This window comes from Lynx rufus, unplaced genomic scaffold, assembly GCF_022079265.1.
Source record: "Lynx rufus isolate CCGP_SWC_20201006 ecotype Redwood Valley unplaced genomic scaffold, mLynRuf1.p SCAF_11, whole genome shotgun sequence".
Taxonomy (NCBI): Eukaryota; Metazoa; Chordata; class Mammalia; order Carnivora; family Felidae; genus Lynx; species Lynx rufus.
Window position 1 is genome coordinate 5,240,714 of NW_025814825.1, and position 16,314 is coordinate 5,257,027.

Below are 16,314 nucleotides of genomic sequence, written 5' to 3' on the forward strand. Positions count from 1 at the left end.
ATTATTTTCTAAATCATGAGATAAGAAAGACAGCAAAGAGAAAAGAACTCTGATTTGTACTTAATATTTAACAGTATTAAGCATAAAAAGATGTTAGAGACCCAGAATTGAAAATATACTAAAAACTGAAACAAAACCATTCTTAAAAGTTTTATTTGGGGGCACCTGGGGGACCCAGTCAGTTAAGCGTCTGACTTCAGCTCAGGTCATGATCACATGTTTATGGGTTTGAGTCCGACGTCGGGCTCTGTGCTGACAGCTCAGAGCCTGGAGCCTGCTTCAGATTCTGTGTCTCCCTCTCTCTCTGGCCCTCCCCCTGCTCATGCTCTGTCTCTCTGTCTCCAAAATAAAAAATAAACATTAAAAGCAAAAAATTTTTTAAAAAAAGGTTTATTTGGTGCTTACCTGCTCTACATATCAGAAAATACCAAGTTGGCATTTATCAAAGATCCTGTTTAGCATGTATCCCATAGAAATTTCCAAAGTCAAACAATTAAAATACCTACCTTATATTTTAAGATCAAGTAATTTAAAGCACTGAATAAATAAAAATCTATGAGTTTACCATTAATCTGGGGGGGAACACAATAGACACAACATTCATTTGCTTCTTCTGGAGGGAGTAATGCTGCTCCAATACATACTGCCAATATCAATACAAGACCAAAATACCAACTCCTTACTCTGAAAATTGGTAATTAAAACAGTAAGCTTTTATCCTGCCATTTCAGGAGAGACTGGAATTCATTGTTACTTGATGAGAAAAAGTCCTTCTTTATAAAGAATGCCAGCTAATACATGTAGAATGAACGGTATTGTGAGAACAACATATGCAATCTCCAGTGTGATAACCAATTCAGACAAGGGCAATCCGGTCGCTAAAACCATTATGTGAAAGACTACTGGACAACAAAGATATACAAACAGTGCCAAACTATCACCTCACTGATTACTTGCTAATAGTAAAGAGGATGGCTTACCGTTATGCAGGAGAGAGTTAGTGGTCACCACCTTAACCAAGTCATTAAATGTGGCATTGCCAAAATGAGACAACCCAGCATCATGTACCTCTGAACAGAATGCCCTGTAAAGTATTTGTCATTATGCATGAAATATTCTTGTAAATAATGTTTAGAATGAATCTAAGCAAACCTCTAGACCTAATTTACAGTTGAGAAGAATGCACAATCCTTGAATGTTCCTAGATTGAAAGTAAAAGCTAAAAGGACACTTTAGGGAAAATGGGGAAATTTGAATATGGACTGGATATTAGAAGTTATAAGAGAATTATTGTCAGTTTGGCTAGCTGTGATGATGGTATTGTAATTTCATCTACACAACACACTTTTTTTTAGAGGCTCCTATTTTTAAGAGTTGCATGTTGAAGTATTCAGGGATAAAGTATCAATGTTGGAGACTTATGTTCAAATGGTCAGCAAAAAATATAGATAAGAGACTTTACAGACTTATAGCTGTAACATAAATAAGATCTGAGGGTGACTATAGCTGATAACACTACTGTATTCTTAAAATTTACTGAGAGAGTAGAACTTATATGTTGTCACAAGAAAGCTTTAAAAAACCTATAATCCAATACTGATTGTAGTAATGATTACACAACTGTATATTATTTGTCAAAATTATCAAATTGTACATTTATAATTGGTGAATTTTATTTTATGTCAACTATACCATCATAAAGCAAATTAAAACTAAATACAAAGAGTTTATGGGGCGCCTGGGTGGTTCAGTCAGTTAAGTGTCTGATTTTGGCTCAGGTCATGTTCTCATGGTTCGTGGTTTGAGCCCTGCATTGGGCTCTGTGCTGAGAGCTCAGAGCCTGGAGCCTGCCTCCGATTCGGTGTCTCCCTCTCTCTCTGGCCCTCCTCCTCTCTCTCTCTCTCTCTCTCTCTATCTCTCTCAAAAATGGATAAACATTAAAAAAAATTTTTTTAATACTTTTGTTTTGGGGCACCTGGGTGGCTCAGTCAATTAGGCCTCTGACTTGGGCTTAGGTCAGCATCTCGCAGTTTGTGAGTTTGAGCCCCACGTAGGGCTCTGTGCTGACAGCTCAGAACCTGGATGCTGCTTCCATTCTGTGTCTCCCTCTCTCTCTGCCCCTTGCTTGCTCACACACACTCTCTCTTTCTCTCTCTCTCTTTCTCAAAAATAAATAAACACTAAAAAAAATTTTAAAAAACATTTAAACTCCCCCCCAAAAGAAAAAAAGAGATAAAGCAAAGATGACAACAATGGTAACTGTTAAAGCTAGGTGGTATGAAAGTAACTATAGTATTGTTACAACTTTTCTATAAATTTGAATAATTTTCTAAGTTGAGAAAAAAATAAGTAAAAATTACCCTAATAGGAGATGTAATTACATAACAGCCAGGTTTACAGAAGTAACAAATACATTTCTTGACCGAGATAGTCATATTTAAACAAGAAGACCAGGGCATTTACTGTTAAAAGTGAAGTTTTCAGGTAAATGGAAGGGTTCAAAAGAAGCCTGAGGTAGAAGTAGGAACTGCAAAGAGAAAAGCTGCTACAGAGAAAGGGCAGGAATCAGTCCTGGAGAAAATTAAGACAGCAATGTCAAAAAGCTAGAGAATGGAAGACTGTGTTATCAGTTTAATCTTTGAGATCAGCAACTAAATTATATTAATCTTCTTGACCTAACCCTTACCTCATGGTTTAATCTTAAAATTCTCTTTTGTACTTTAGACAAAAGTCATGTGCAATGACAATTTATGTCATCGGTCGTCAGGGTCAAATACAGCCCATACTGCCCCAAGTCTAAGGCTGAGGTTATACAAATTACTAGATTAATCATTTTCCTGTGAATTTGTAATGGTCAATTGTGGAACCACCACTGGGATTTCTAAGTATGGTGATTTTAGTCATCTTAATAATGGAGCTGATTGACTACAGAATCCTATCAGTCACCAGGCCACCAGCTTTTATTACTACACGGAAAAATGAGTCAATTGAAAAAAGATTAATTCAGCCAGACCATGTAAACACTGTTAACTGCTTTTTTGGAATTACACCCTTGTCATCAGACAAGAAAATACACTGGTTACAGTAACAAAGGGGTTCCATTATAACTGCCTCTTAAATTTAAATGGTAAAGATTCAATACGTGTCTAAGCCATTGCCTATAGGTAGGTAGTAACTGTGGCCTCAGACTCAAAACGTCACTTCAGAGCTGTTTTTACTCTCATAACTTATTCAGAGTGGGTACAGAGATGGGAAAAAGTCTAATTTTGCCTTCCAAATCTAGTCTAGCAGTATGTCTGTAAGGAAACAGAAAAACAGTGAGCCATATAATTTTACTTACTAGCTAGACAAGTTCTATCTGATCTGTGAGTCTGTTTCTTCACTTGTAAAACAGAAATAACATACCTATAAAACAGGGCTGACTTACCTGCTCTGTCTACCATAAAGGACTGATAAGGTAAAATGAATACCTTGAAGACTGTTTTCAAATAAAATAAATGAATTTAAAATATCATCTGTCTAGATTACATTTTAATTTGTTGTCTGACTATCCATATTTCATTGCACAACATGTAAGAAAAAAATCGGTAGAATTCCATTTTTCACTACCTAGCTACCTAGTGAAAACCAGGTTAGATAAAATCATCTATGCAGAACTCTTGCCAAAAATATTTACTCGAATCTAGTGAAACAATTAGTCAAAAACAGATTTAGGGACTAGCCTGGATTTTTACAAAATGTCAATACAGTAAAAGACAAAAAAAGAAAAAAGAGGCAATGAGTGATGGGTCCAATTTAGGTAAAAAGGAAACAATCAAAAGACCTGGTGACCAGCTGCAGTTTGTGATCCTTGATGGGGGTCTTAATCAAACAATAAAGAAAAATTAGAACATTTTAGGGACAATTTGCTCTCTATATATTAGATAATATTTTATCAACAGTAAATTTCATGACTGTGGTAAATAATATGGTCATGAAGGAAATGTCCTTGTTTTTAGCTGAAACATACTGAAATATTCCAGGGATGAAATGTTATGCTGTGGGCTACTTACTTTCAAATGGTTCTGAAAAAATCCTCAAACTATGTGAAGAGAAAGCAAATATGGCAACATATTAACAACAGCCAAAGACTCTAGGTTGAAAAGTATATAGGTGTTTGTTATTCTATTCTTTCAACTTTTCTGCACATCTGCAATTTTCAAAAGACCAGGCAAAAGTGGACACTGCATAAACAAGACAAGACGAAACAAAACATTGGCAAGTAATGAAAAAATATATCAATTTTCCAATAAAAAATATACTTTTCGGGGTGCCTGGGTAGCGCAGTCGGTTAAGCGTCCGACTTCAGCCAGGTCACGATCTCGCGGTCCGTGAGTTCGAGCCCCGCGTCAGGCTCTGGGCTGATGGCTCAGAGCCTGGAGCCTGCTTCCGATTCTGTGTCTCCCTCTCTCTCTGCCCCTCCCCGTTCATGCTCTGTCTCTCTCTGTCTTAAAAATAAATAAACGTTGGAAAAAAAAAATTTTTTAAAAAATATATACTTTTCACAAACCAACCTAATTATCTAAACTAAAATAAATTCACCATGTTTTAATATTGAGGTATATTATTTAAGAGCAACACTAATCTTTCTAAAACACAACACAGATCAATTAAGTGAACCTTAATGTAAAAGGTCTCACTGAAGAAGTTCCTTTAAGAAAAAGCAGTATAATTTCTAAAAGCAGGATAGAAATGGACTAAATGTCATTATTGGAAATGATCATAGAAATTAACTCAAGTCTTTATAGATTAGTAAAACAGTATCCACATGTTTTTCAAGACATACAACTTTATGTTTTTTCAAAAGATAATTTCAAGTCAAGCAGAACATGTACAGTTAACAGATACTTCAATTCAACCACTCCAAAAGCAAAAACAAGCAAAGTAAAACAACTAGAAACAAGTAAGTATAGTCTATGGACAGAAAACATGATACTCTGCTCTAGAAATGCCAAGAAGTGCCCTAGAGTAGGAATGCCAAAAGGGGAGGAACCCTCTAATAAACACTAGATTTAGGTAACAGATGAAGATAAATTTAAGATCCTGCGATAAGAGAGTGTGTGTGTGTGTGTGTGTGTGTGTGTGTGTGTGTGTGTGTGTGTGAGAGAGAGAGAGAGAGAGAGAGAGAGAGAGAGAGAGAGAGGGCGGGGGGGAGGGGGAGAGAGAGAATCAGGCTTTCCTTTTCTGACAGAAGGTTGGACAACTGCCCATCAATCCCCTAAGAAATCAGGCAGTACACCCGGGAATATCTTTTTATGGGTTCATTTGAATACTAACTTTCTAGAAAAAGCATCACTGTAACATGAGCTATCAGTTTATGTTTATATTATCTCTTAAATAAATTCATGAAAAATTTAAATATCCTGTTAATGTGGAGTTACATTCTCTGCTTTAAAATCTATTTACTGGTATAGATTTCCAATTACTATGTTTTCTTAGGAAATATACAGTATTTCCTTTACTGGATAAGCACTGTAATAGAAGAAAAAGAGAAGATTAATTTATCTTTGTGAACTAACCTATTTTCAGCAGTCCTTCCCTTTTCTTCATAAGGTGGCAATAATGTGAATTGCATGGAAAAGAACAAACTATAAAATGTTATGTCTTTATTTTCAAAACAGCGTTTTATTTACCTTGTTAATGGACACTACCAAAGTTGGCTCCACTTTGGCTTCAATTTCTTCTGGTGTATAAAAACAATAGAGTTTACCCCCTCTTAAAACACAGTACAACCTTCTCCAACTAATCAGGCTTTCTACCATTTGCTGAAAAAAAATTCAAGAAGCCATCAACCTTAATCATTATTTATCATCTTAACATTAAATTCAACAAAATACTTAAACTACCAAAGTTATGTTAGTTTAAAAAAAATTTTTTTAATGTGATAGAGTTACCCATTAATTTAATGTACAATAAGTCAATAGTCCAAAATGAAAGAGTAAGTTAATATCACAGAAGAAAGGTTTGGAATTCTCAAAAGCATTAAGCAAATGGAGGTAATGATTACCACATAACTTTTACACATATAGGATCATAAATCAATGCAGTTTTAGAAAAGCTAGTCTATTAAAAATTAGTGCTTCAAATTCCACAGCAATCCATCTAATAACTCAAAAAAATTATAAAAATAACTCAATACTCAAAATATAATTTTCCCTTACTGTTCTCAGAATACTGGAAAATGTTGACTACCCTGTAAGAATGCAAATTTTCTTTCCTCTTAATGGAATCTTTTTTAAAAAGGTATTGATTCACTGAAGCCCGTAATTAATTATTTACTGCATGTAAATAACTGTGGTTATAAATAAATCAGGAGTAGGTGCCACAGAAGCAACTTTGGAAGCCCAGAGGCCTTAAGTGTGCCAAAAGCTGTCTGCCAGGAAGGCCTTCTCTGAAGGGTGGGGAACAGCCCTAATCTGCTTCCACGAGGGGTCCCTGCTGCTGATTGTCCTGCTACAGCCATTATGAAGCAGAGGGACCTGGAAGTGGCTCCTTAGCCATCAAGCCTGCATTAGACCCCTCCCCTTCCCACCTTCTCACCCCCATTCTATGCCTAACATTGGGAAAATGGCCATTTAAAGGAACACTTTAAAAATAATACTTTTCATTATCAGAAGACCAAACTGCCAGTACGTTAAGATCTAGACTGTAGCTATAATTGTAGGATATTCAAAGTCCTCCAACCTGCTGATGTAGAAATCCTGCAAATGCATCCTTAGCCACGCACGCTGGCTGGGCAACTAGGCGGCAGCACATGTTGCCGTATAAGGGAAGCCAAAATGAAGACTCCTCTAGTTAAACAAGATAGAAAAAAAAGCAAGTTACAAACATGTGTATTTAAGGTCATTATACATTTTCATTTTTTTTCTATTTTGCAATTTTCTTTGCTGTGTATAAGAACATACGTAGAGGCTCATCATACTCAAACAGCAATGCCATTGTTAACGAAAAAATCAAATATGAGAAAATAGGACAGGATGATGTTAAACTGATAATGCTTTTACCCAAAACAGACGTGGAGCTTTTAGTCTCTTGATCTCTGGTTTGATCTTAAAGTATTTAACCAATGAAGGTAGTTCAGGGCATATAAGTAAACTCATTTAAAATAAAAAACATTCTAATAAAATGATTTTTACATGTCAAATTCTACTTCGTGTTCTGATTTTCATTGTAATATCTAACAAAGTGATCTGAACATAACATTTCAGAGGACGATTTCAAGATAATGCTTGTATAAGCCTCTTGGCCCTTCTTCTTTCCCTTCCCTTACTGCACAATTCAGTTGTAAGTCACTAGGTAGAGCCCACCCCCACGGGCACCTATGCCAGGTGCTGGAGCCAGGAAGGATGGGGATGGTGAGTAGGAGAGCTGTCAAGCTGTCAAGCTGTCAAGCACCAGGTGTCAGAGCCTGAATGGGCTGAGGAAGATGGACCACGTGGGACACAGCCCATGGGGGATTTCTCCTCAGGGGGTGGCCTGGTGTGGGGAGTCAAGGCCCAAGCAGAGTGATGTCTACATGGTGTGGCTGCCCAGTGTGAGGTGTCAGAATCCAAAGAGTAAGGAGAGTGTGCATATTTGGCAGGTGACTCAGCCATGGCAGTCGGAGTCTGAGAGCAGCAAGGTCACATTCAGTGACCCAGAAAAGTGTGTCAGAGCCCAGTGAGGGGGACATCTGAGAACAGAGGCAGTGGGCGTGGGGTGTCAGAGCACAGGCCAGCTGAGGAGGGTGTCCACTTGAGGTAAGGGAGAGGGCAGCCAGGCAGGGGAACTTTAAGCCTGGGGTGGCCAGGCCTGTGTGAGCCTCAGCAAGGTAAGGAGAGTCTACATGGGGCAAGGAGCAGCCTAGAATGAGGAGTCAGAGCTCCAACAAGGAGAAGAGAGTATCTATTCAAGGGAGATAAAAGAATGGTTGCTTTCAGGAAGGCTGATCAAAGAAGAAAATGCATTAAAGGTACAAAAGACGGGTTTCTTTCTGTCAGAAAAAGGAGTTACAAATGTGTAGAATGAACTCTGTGCTGTTAGATTAGAACTGGATGCACTGGTATGGACTCATGATTTCCAACATACAGAGATTAGGAAATACAGGACAAAACACGTAAGCATGTGTGCAGCTGTGTCCACTGAGAGCGCCCGTGGAAAGCCACACTCTAACAGTACCACTCTAATATATCTAGAGCCCAGCTCATGTCTTCTAAATATTATTTCCATTACAAAGAACCAGCATTCCTTGGAGAAATGACCGATTCCATGACTGGGGCAAGGAAAGTACAGGATGAGCCTGAAATACCTTGTTATGCCATAAAGCAAGGAAGTACTCATGATGAGAACACTGTCAAAAAGACAACAGAACCCTTCTTGAATGTGTTCCCACTGGCCAGATTGGAGACAACTTGAACCTTAAAATAAGCAATGATATTAACAGATTATGATGCACTGAATAAAACAGGAAAACATGAGTCCATATTGATATAAACAAATGAATAAATTGAAAGACCAGTAAGACATACACTTACATAGTTTCAAGCCACCGCCCTCTTCCACACAAAATACATATTAAAAGTTCTTTCAAAGGGGAAACAAAAGAGTAACTTTACAGTAGAGAAGCTGGGCGGACACCACACTAATCAAGTGATCAAAGTAAAAATTATCAGTATTAAGATGAATCAAAATTACATGCCACTTGACAGAACTCAATAAGAACTCAGGATCATTTCTGTGATATTCCTGCCAAAGATGCATATCCTAAGTCTTATCCCAAGAAAACATCAGACAACCCTAAATTTAGGGACCTTCTGCAAAGTAACTGACTATGATGTTTAAAAATATCAAGGTTATTGGGCTGCCTGGGGGCTCAGTTGGCTAAGCATCTGACTCTTGATTTCGGCTCAAGTCCTGATGTTGTGGTTCATGGGTTCAAGCCCCATGTCAGGCTCTGCACTGACAGCATGGAGCCTGCTTGGGACTCTCTCTCTCTCTTTCTCTGCCCCTCCTCTGCTCTTTTTATCTCTCTCAAAATAAATAAATAAACATCACATAATTTTTTTTTTTAAATGTCAATGTTATGAATGCCAAGAAAAGACAGAAGAAATGGTCCGGTTTGAAAGAAACTAAAAGAAGCATGATAATTAAATGCAATGAAGGATTCTGCACTGGATCCTTCTGTCATAAAAGACATTATTGGGACAAGGAGCAATACTTTATTTAATACAGTTTGATGATTAAATGGTAGTAATGTATTAATATTCATTTACTGACTTGGAATAGTGGTAGTGATGTAACCGATGTCCTATTAGTAGGAAATATATAATAACATATTTGCAGGCAGTGGAGAATGACGTAAACTTGCTCTCATAAATTCTTTTGGGAAAAAGATCTTGACATTTAACTTGTAACTTTTCTGTAAGTTTGCAATTGTTTAAAAAAGTTCTTTCAAAAAACATTAAGATATTCCCTTAATGTAGTGTGTAGATAGACATACAGCCTTCACATCTGTATGGAAAGAAAGCATTGTGTAATTGATTCCCAATATGTGGCCCTTTGCCCACAATGGACCACACAAAACTGATTTTCAAAGTTTTCAGTGCATCGCTGTTGGTTGTGCCTCTAAAATTGCTAGCCATTGGTTGTTACGATTTTTGACCCCAAAGTCAATAATCTGGAAACTCTGGAAAATAACTCCGGAAAATAAAACATTTTTTGGTAAAAGTACAATTATATATAGATGCCATGCCAAGGTTTGGTACATCAGTTACATGAAAAAGATGTGCCTGAATAAAGTACACAAAGGAAAACAAAAAAGTTTTTAACAACCTGCCTGCTCATTATTAAGAATAGAGCACAACAAATTGTCTGGGACTATTCAGATCTTTTTTACTAATATCTTGGTAAAGCTGCTACCTTTCAGAAATAAAGGGTTTGACCTCGGAAAAATAAATGCATAAATAGAACACAGGCAATGATTCCAAAACACAGGCATAAATAAATAGATACAGGAGAAACTCCTTTTCTAAAATAGGCAGGAAATGAAATAAAAATTCGATAAAAGCAGGCATCTGAGTAAAACATCTGAAATCAACTTTGTGATTTATGAATTTAAACTTTGAAAGCAAATTTCTTTATGTAGCAATCCTAGATTTATGGATGGCTTATGTTCTAAATATCTGTAGGCTAGTTATTTTTAAGTTAGGATACACTTTGTTAAAAAAATAGAACCATAAATGATGATTAGCTTTTCATACGAGTTCATAAAGTTTGTTCAATCACTAATGTATCCTGGAAACTACCACTCGTAACAAATGTGCTTCTCCAGTAAAAGAAGTTTAGATTTCATAGCATGCAGAGAAAAATAATTTCCTCCTGATTATGGTCCTTGGAAAGCAATATTGGATGTAGAATTCCTTTTTCTGCAGACCCCTTGCCATATACTCTGCAATCACCTATCCCTTCTGACCAGGGTCTCTTCACAGCTGAGGACCACCGTGGATGAAGTGCAGAGTCACAGCTTCTTCTCTCTACTTCTGACAGGAAACATGGCATCCATCTAGTCACTTAACCCAGCTGAGGACCAAGTCTTCATGTTTAAAAATACTACCCATCTTCAGAAGGAGGGCTGTTGTGAAAATCAAATAATGTGGAAATGGCATCTATCATTGTGTCTGTCACATAGCAGCTTCCTGTTATTTCATATCTAGGGCAGTCTCACTCCCCAGACCACGCCCTTTCCATTTTCAGTGCTGCCTCCATCCCTGCACAAATTATCTAATCCAAATGCTTAATTCTTCTTTTCTAACCAAGGGCGACATTAGGACAAAATGAAATGAAACAGGAAGTGAAAAAGCAATTTAACTTTTCACTACTTAAAGATTTTATCTAATTCATTTATATTTTCAAATGGAGAACAAAATGGTGTTTAAAAATGACAGCAACAACAAAAACACAACACAGGCAAGGGAAAGAATCCAGATAACATCTTAGTTCCCTGTGAGTCAATCTTCACAATGTGGTTTCATTGTTTCATAAAAAGAATAAAAATTTCTTGATGATGAAGATACCATTTTAGCTTTTCCTTTCAATTATCAAGAATAATAAAACTGAGTTATAAATTTTAGAAAATATAGTTATTTCCTCTTGATTTTACAGACACTGACATAACTTTATTCAGGAAAACCCAATGTATTAACATAGATTTATATTAATGAATAAATTTGAGGGTGGCTTTTTTTCGGTATAAAATTCTGTTTCCTTTAAATTAGAATATTTCTTCTTTTTCCAAATAGGATTGATTTACAAGATTTTAATTCATACACATTCTAGGAATATACCTCCTACGAAGAGTTAGGCATATGGGTTATTGTTTCTTTAACTTTCTTCTGTGGAGTCCACAAACTCCAGTGCCCACAGTTTTGGGTGTTACTGGTTTAAGCACAGTCTCAGACTTCTCACAGTGTGTGAGTCTGTATTGCATTTCTCTAAAAAAGAGCCATACCACACAGTGCCCATGCTGATCTACCCATGAGTATTTTATTGAACAAGAGTCTAGTAATATCTTACAGAACACTGAAGACAACTGAGGAATCACTGCTAAAATTAATGCTTCCTTTATGAATTGTATTCTTTTCCTCAACTTTTCGGATGATTTGGTTGAAAGAATGGGGCCTTTCATCATCAATTCCATTATTCACACATGGATGGTATTTTGAGTCTTTAGGTGCTTTAATAGTCATCTTCCCTGACCAGAAAGCATAGCAGAGAGAGTACAGCCTGTCCTGGATTATTTAAAGTCTGGCTCACCCACTTCCTAGCTACATGACCTAGCATGTTATGTTCTCTAGGCTGCAATTTACCCATCTGTAAAATGTAAATGACAATAAAATGAAGAACTTGTGAAGGTCACAGAACTAGCCAGTGCTAGAACTAGAATATGAGTCCAAGGCTGATTGGTGCCACAGTCCACACCATTAATCACTTCATGGTAATGCTTCTTTATAGACACATCCCACAGACACTAGGAATGAAAATTGCTTAAAAGTGTTTGTTTGTTTCTTTGGTTGTTTGTTTACTTATTTATTTATTTACATTTTATTGTGGTAAAAACACCTAACAGAAGATTTATCCTCTTAAGAGATTTTTTTTTAAGTTTATTTATTTATTTAGAGAGAGAGAGCGTGTGTGCCCAAGAGCGGGGGGGGGGGGGTGGGGATGGGGGGGACGGGCAGAGGGAGAGGCAGAGAGAATCCCAAGCAGGCTCTGCACTGTCAGCACAGAGTCCAACGTGGCACTCGAACTCACAAACTGTGAGATCATGACCTGAGCCAAAATCAAGAGTCAGACACTCAACCAACTAAGCCAGGCACCCCGCCTCTTAATAGATTTTTAAATGCACAATACAGTATTGCTAACAATAGGCTCTACATCATACAGTGGGTCTCTAGAACCTATTCATCTTGCATAGCTGAAATTTTATACCTGTTAATTAGCAACTCCTTCTTTCCCCTGGTAACTGCCATTCTACTCTTGTGCTTCTTTGAATTTGCCTATTGTAGATACCTCATGTGAGTGGAACCACGCAGGGTCTGTCCTTCTGCGACTGGCTATTCCAGTTAGTGTGATGTTGTCAAGGGGCGTTCATGCTGTCACATATTGCAGAATTTCCTTCTTCTTTAAGGCTGAATAATATTTCATAGAACAGTGTCTGATACACAATAGACACTCAACATATGATGGCAATATTGATAATCAAAGAACTGACACAAATGAAATGACAATAAACTTCATCTGCTAGATTTTGTGATAAAATTGATAATGCTAATAATATTGCGGACTTCAAATCTTGGGCAAGAAGGGTAGATTGTGCAGATCAATCTTCCCACTGACAACTATTGAAAATGCTGTATCAAATATATTTAAAATTTCTTCCAAGAGCGACAAAAAGGTAACAAGACCATAAGAAATTACCAGTACAAATTTGATGAGAACCAGTGAGTTAAGTGAGCACAGATGCTGTGTTTGTCCTGAGAGCATTTGCCAATCCCAGCAAGGCTGAGGTTATGATTTAATGATCCTGCAAGATGAGGAAGCAGAACAGAAATCAAAGTCTAGGGCCTGAACTATGTAACTAGGTTAATGGGAGATCCTCCCCATGCTAGGCTGACATCCCAGAGGAACCACCGACAGGGTAGGCAGTGAACCAGAAATAAACCAGCCTTGCTGCCTAGGACTCTCAGTGCCTAGAGATGGGGATACAAGGAGTCCGGAAAAACTCAGACATGATCTTTGAATAAAGTGGGCCCCTAATGATAGTCCCTCCAGGTGCCTGCATCAATTTATTCCTGTACATAAACTTTCGATTTTAATGACAACTATATGAAGATAACCCAATATGCAAGGAATTGAGACATCACGACCTGTAGGAAAAAACAATAGAAATATACCCAGAAAGACGTTATACATCTGAATTATTAGTCACAGGCTATAAAACAGCAATGCATGCTCTTTCACCAAAAACCTAAGAAATAACATTGAGAATGCATGCAGGAAACACATCATAAAGGGTAACACACAGAGAGGATAAAGTGAGGACAACTGACACGGGTTTAACAGGCATGCTGGGGGAAAAGAAAGAGAATGGAGGAGCAGAGGCTCTCTGAATGGAAAATTGAGATTTTGTCCAGAACTAATGAAAGACACCAATCAATAATTTAAAGAAGTTAGAGTTCCAAAAGCATCATAAATAAAATTAAATTATGTACTTTATCATAATGAAACTTCAGAAAACCAAAGCTAAAGGGAAAAGAAAGCTACTGTCACAGAAGTGACACACTGACATGATTTTCAGTAGCTGGTAAAAAAAGCCAGAAGATAGAATTATATCTGTAATATTCAAAAAGAAAAAAATGGGAACTACCAAAATTCTGTATCCTATAAAAATATCTTCCAAGAATGAAGCAAAAAACAGTTATCTTCAAACACAAGAACAAAGGTGTATGATATCAGTGGAACATACTAAAAGAAATTCTTAAGGATTATACTTCAAGCATAAGGACTGTATTAGATACAAGTGGTGCACAGAAACTTTAGGTAAACTTAAATAAATATAAAATGTATAAAACATCTTGTGAAATTAAAAATCAAATAGAATTATAATATATAATAATAGCACACAGGTCAGAGAAATGGAGTTTCTGTTCTAAAGTCCTTGCATTGCCTAAAAAAAGGTAAAACTATCTCTTTTTTTAAGTTTATTTATTTATTTTGAGAGATAGAGGCAGAGACAGAGACAGAGACAGAGAGAGAGATGTAGGGCTTGATCCTGTGAACTGTGAGATCATGACCTGAGCCAAAATCAACAGTTGGACACATAATCGACTGAGCCACCCAGGCACCCTGTAAAACTATCTTTTAATTTTAGACTTTAACATATATGATTAATGGCATTTCCAGAAGTAATTTCTAAAAGATGAGAAAAAGAATTACAACTTAAGTTGGAACAAGGAAAAACTGAAATGATGAAACTATCAATTCTTAAAAAGGCAAGAAACAACAGAAAAACGATCATGAAATATATAAGACCAGCAGCAAACACAGGATATGATGGCAGATTTAAACATAAATATTTAATATCATATAATATGGGTTATAAACTATTTGGTATCAAATGCAAAATGACTGCTCCATTAAAAAACACAAAGATTGTCAAACTGGATAAAAATTAAAATCCAGTATATAATCCTGCTTGAAGAGGCATATCTACAATATAAAAATAAGAACAGTTTGAGGCTAAAAGAGTAGAAGAAAGTGCACAATTTAAAAATTGTGTGTATCAAACAGTAAAGGCTCAAATATTATAAAACAAAAATAGACATGGCTATGAGAACTAGAAAAATCCACAATCACAGATTTTATCAGACCTCTCATAGTAATACATAGACTACAACAGTTATTTCTAACAAATAATTAGAATATATAGAACAGACTACTGAATAAAAAAAACTGACAAACCTACTGCAAGAATGATAATAAAAAGAGAACATACAAAAAGCCACTATCAGTTGGAAAGGAGAAACATCACTACAGGTACTGGAGAAATTCAATAAAGCTATTGTGAAGAAGTTAATGCTTATGAACCCGAAATTTTAGAATACACACATATGTATAAAAATATAACTTACTGGGGCACCTGGGTGGCTCAGCTGATTAAGTGTCCAACTTCGGCTCAGGTCATGATCTCACGCTCGTGGGTTCGAGCCGTACAACGGGGTCTGTGCTCACAGCTCGGAGCCTGGAGCCTGCTTCTGCTTCTGCATCTCCCTCTCTCTCTCTGCCCCTCCCCCACTCGTGCTCTGTCTGTCTCTGTCTCTCTCTCTCTCAAAAATAAATATTAAAAAAATTTTAAAATAAAACTTACACTAAAAAATAGAGAAAAGTTCTTAAAATGTAAATGTACAATGTAACAAATAACTATGAGATGAATTTATGCATAACTACTCCCATGTCCAGAAAGAACATTGCCAACATTATTTCTTAATTATTCTAGATGTAAATGTGGCCCAATTTTTATGGTATTCACTTCCTTGCATTTATTTTTGGTTTTACCACCTATGTGTGCTTCTCTAAATAACACAATTTAGTTTTTTTCTGGTTTGAACTTTATATGGATAAAAATCACATTATGTTTTCTTAGTGACTTGGTTTTTGTTCATTCAGTATGTATATATCTTATTGCTTAAAGTATTTCATTGTATGATTATATCAGTATGTAACTTATTTAGTGATTTTTAATAGTTGTAGGGTTCTTTAGGTTTATGGTTTCTTGGATCAGTTTTAGTAAATTATATATATATTTTTTTAATTTTTTTTAATGTTTATTTATTTTTGAGAGAGACAGAGACAGAATGCGAGTGGGTTAAGGGCAGAGAGAGAGGGAGACACAGAAGCAGAGGCAGGCTCCAGGCTCTGAGCTGTCAGCACAGAGCCCGACACAGGGCTCGAACTCACGAGCCGCGAGATCATGACCTGAGCCGAAGTTGGACACTCAACCGACTGAGCCACCCAGCCACCCCTAACGTAAGTTTTAGCACAAAACTTAAAAAATATTGTTGTAAAAACATCTATCTCATCAGTACAGAGCCACGCATCCTTACAACAATAAGTACAAGTAGGGTAGTACGTAATTTTATATATTCTGCTTCAGAAAATGGACAAGAATAAGTGGCCAAGTTATATTTCCAAACTACTTTACCATCACCACTCTGTATGATTCCTCATAGGTAAAATAAT

At 36.6% G+C, this 16,314-nt stretch overlaps 1 protein-coding gene across 1 annotated transcript in view; it reads right to left on the reverse strand.

Annotated features, from left to right (window-relative positions):
• RTKN2 (rhotekin 2) overlaps positions 1-16,314 on the reverse strand; it is a 72,549-nt gene that overhangs the window by 15,207 nt on the left and 41,028 nt on the right. The window contains exons 8-9 of the mRNA XM_047072825.1: positions 6,724-6,830; positions 5,673-5,804 (exon numbers count right to left, since the gene is read on the reverse strand). Coding sequence (XP_046928781.1) covers positions 5,673-5,804; positions 6,724-6,830 — 239 coding nt within the window. The remainder of the gene's footprint in view (positions 1-5,672; positions 5,805-6,723; positions 6,831-16,314) is intronic.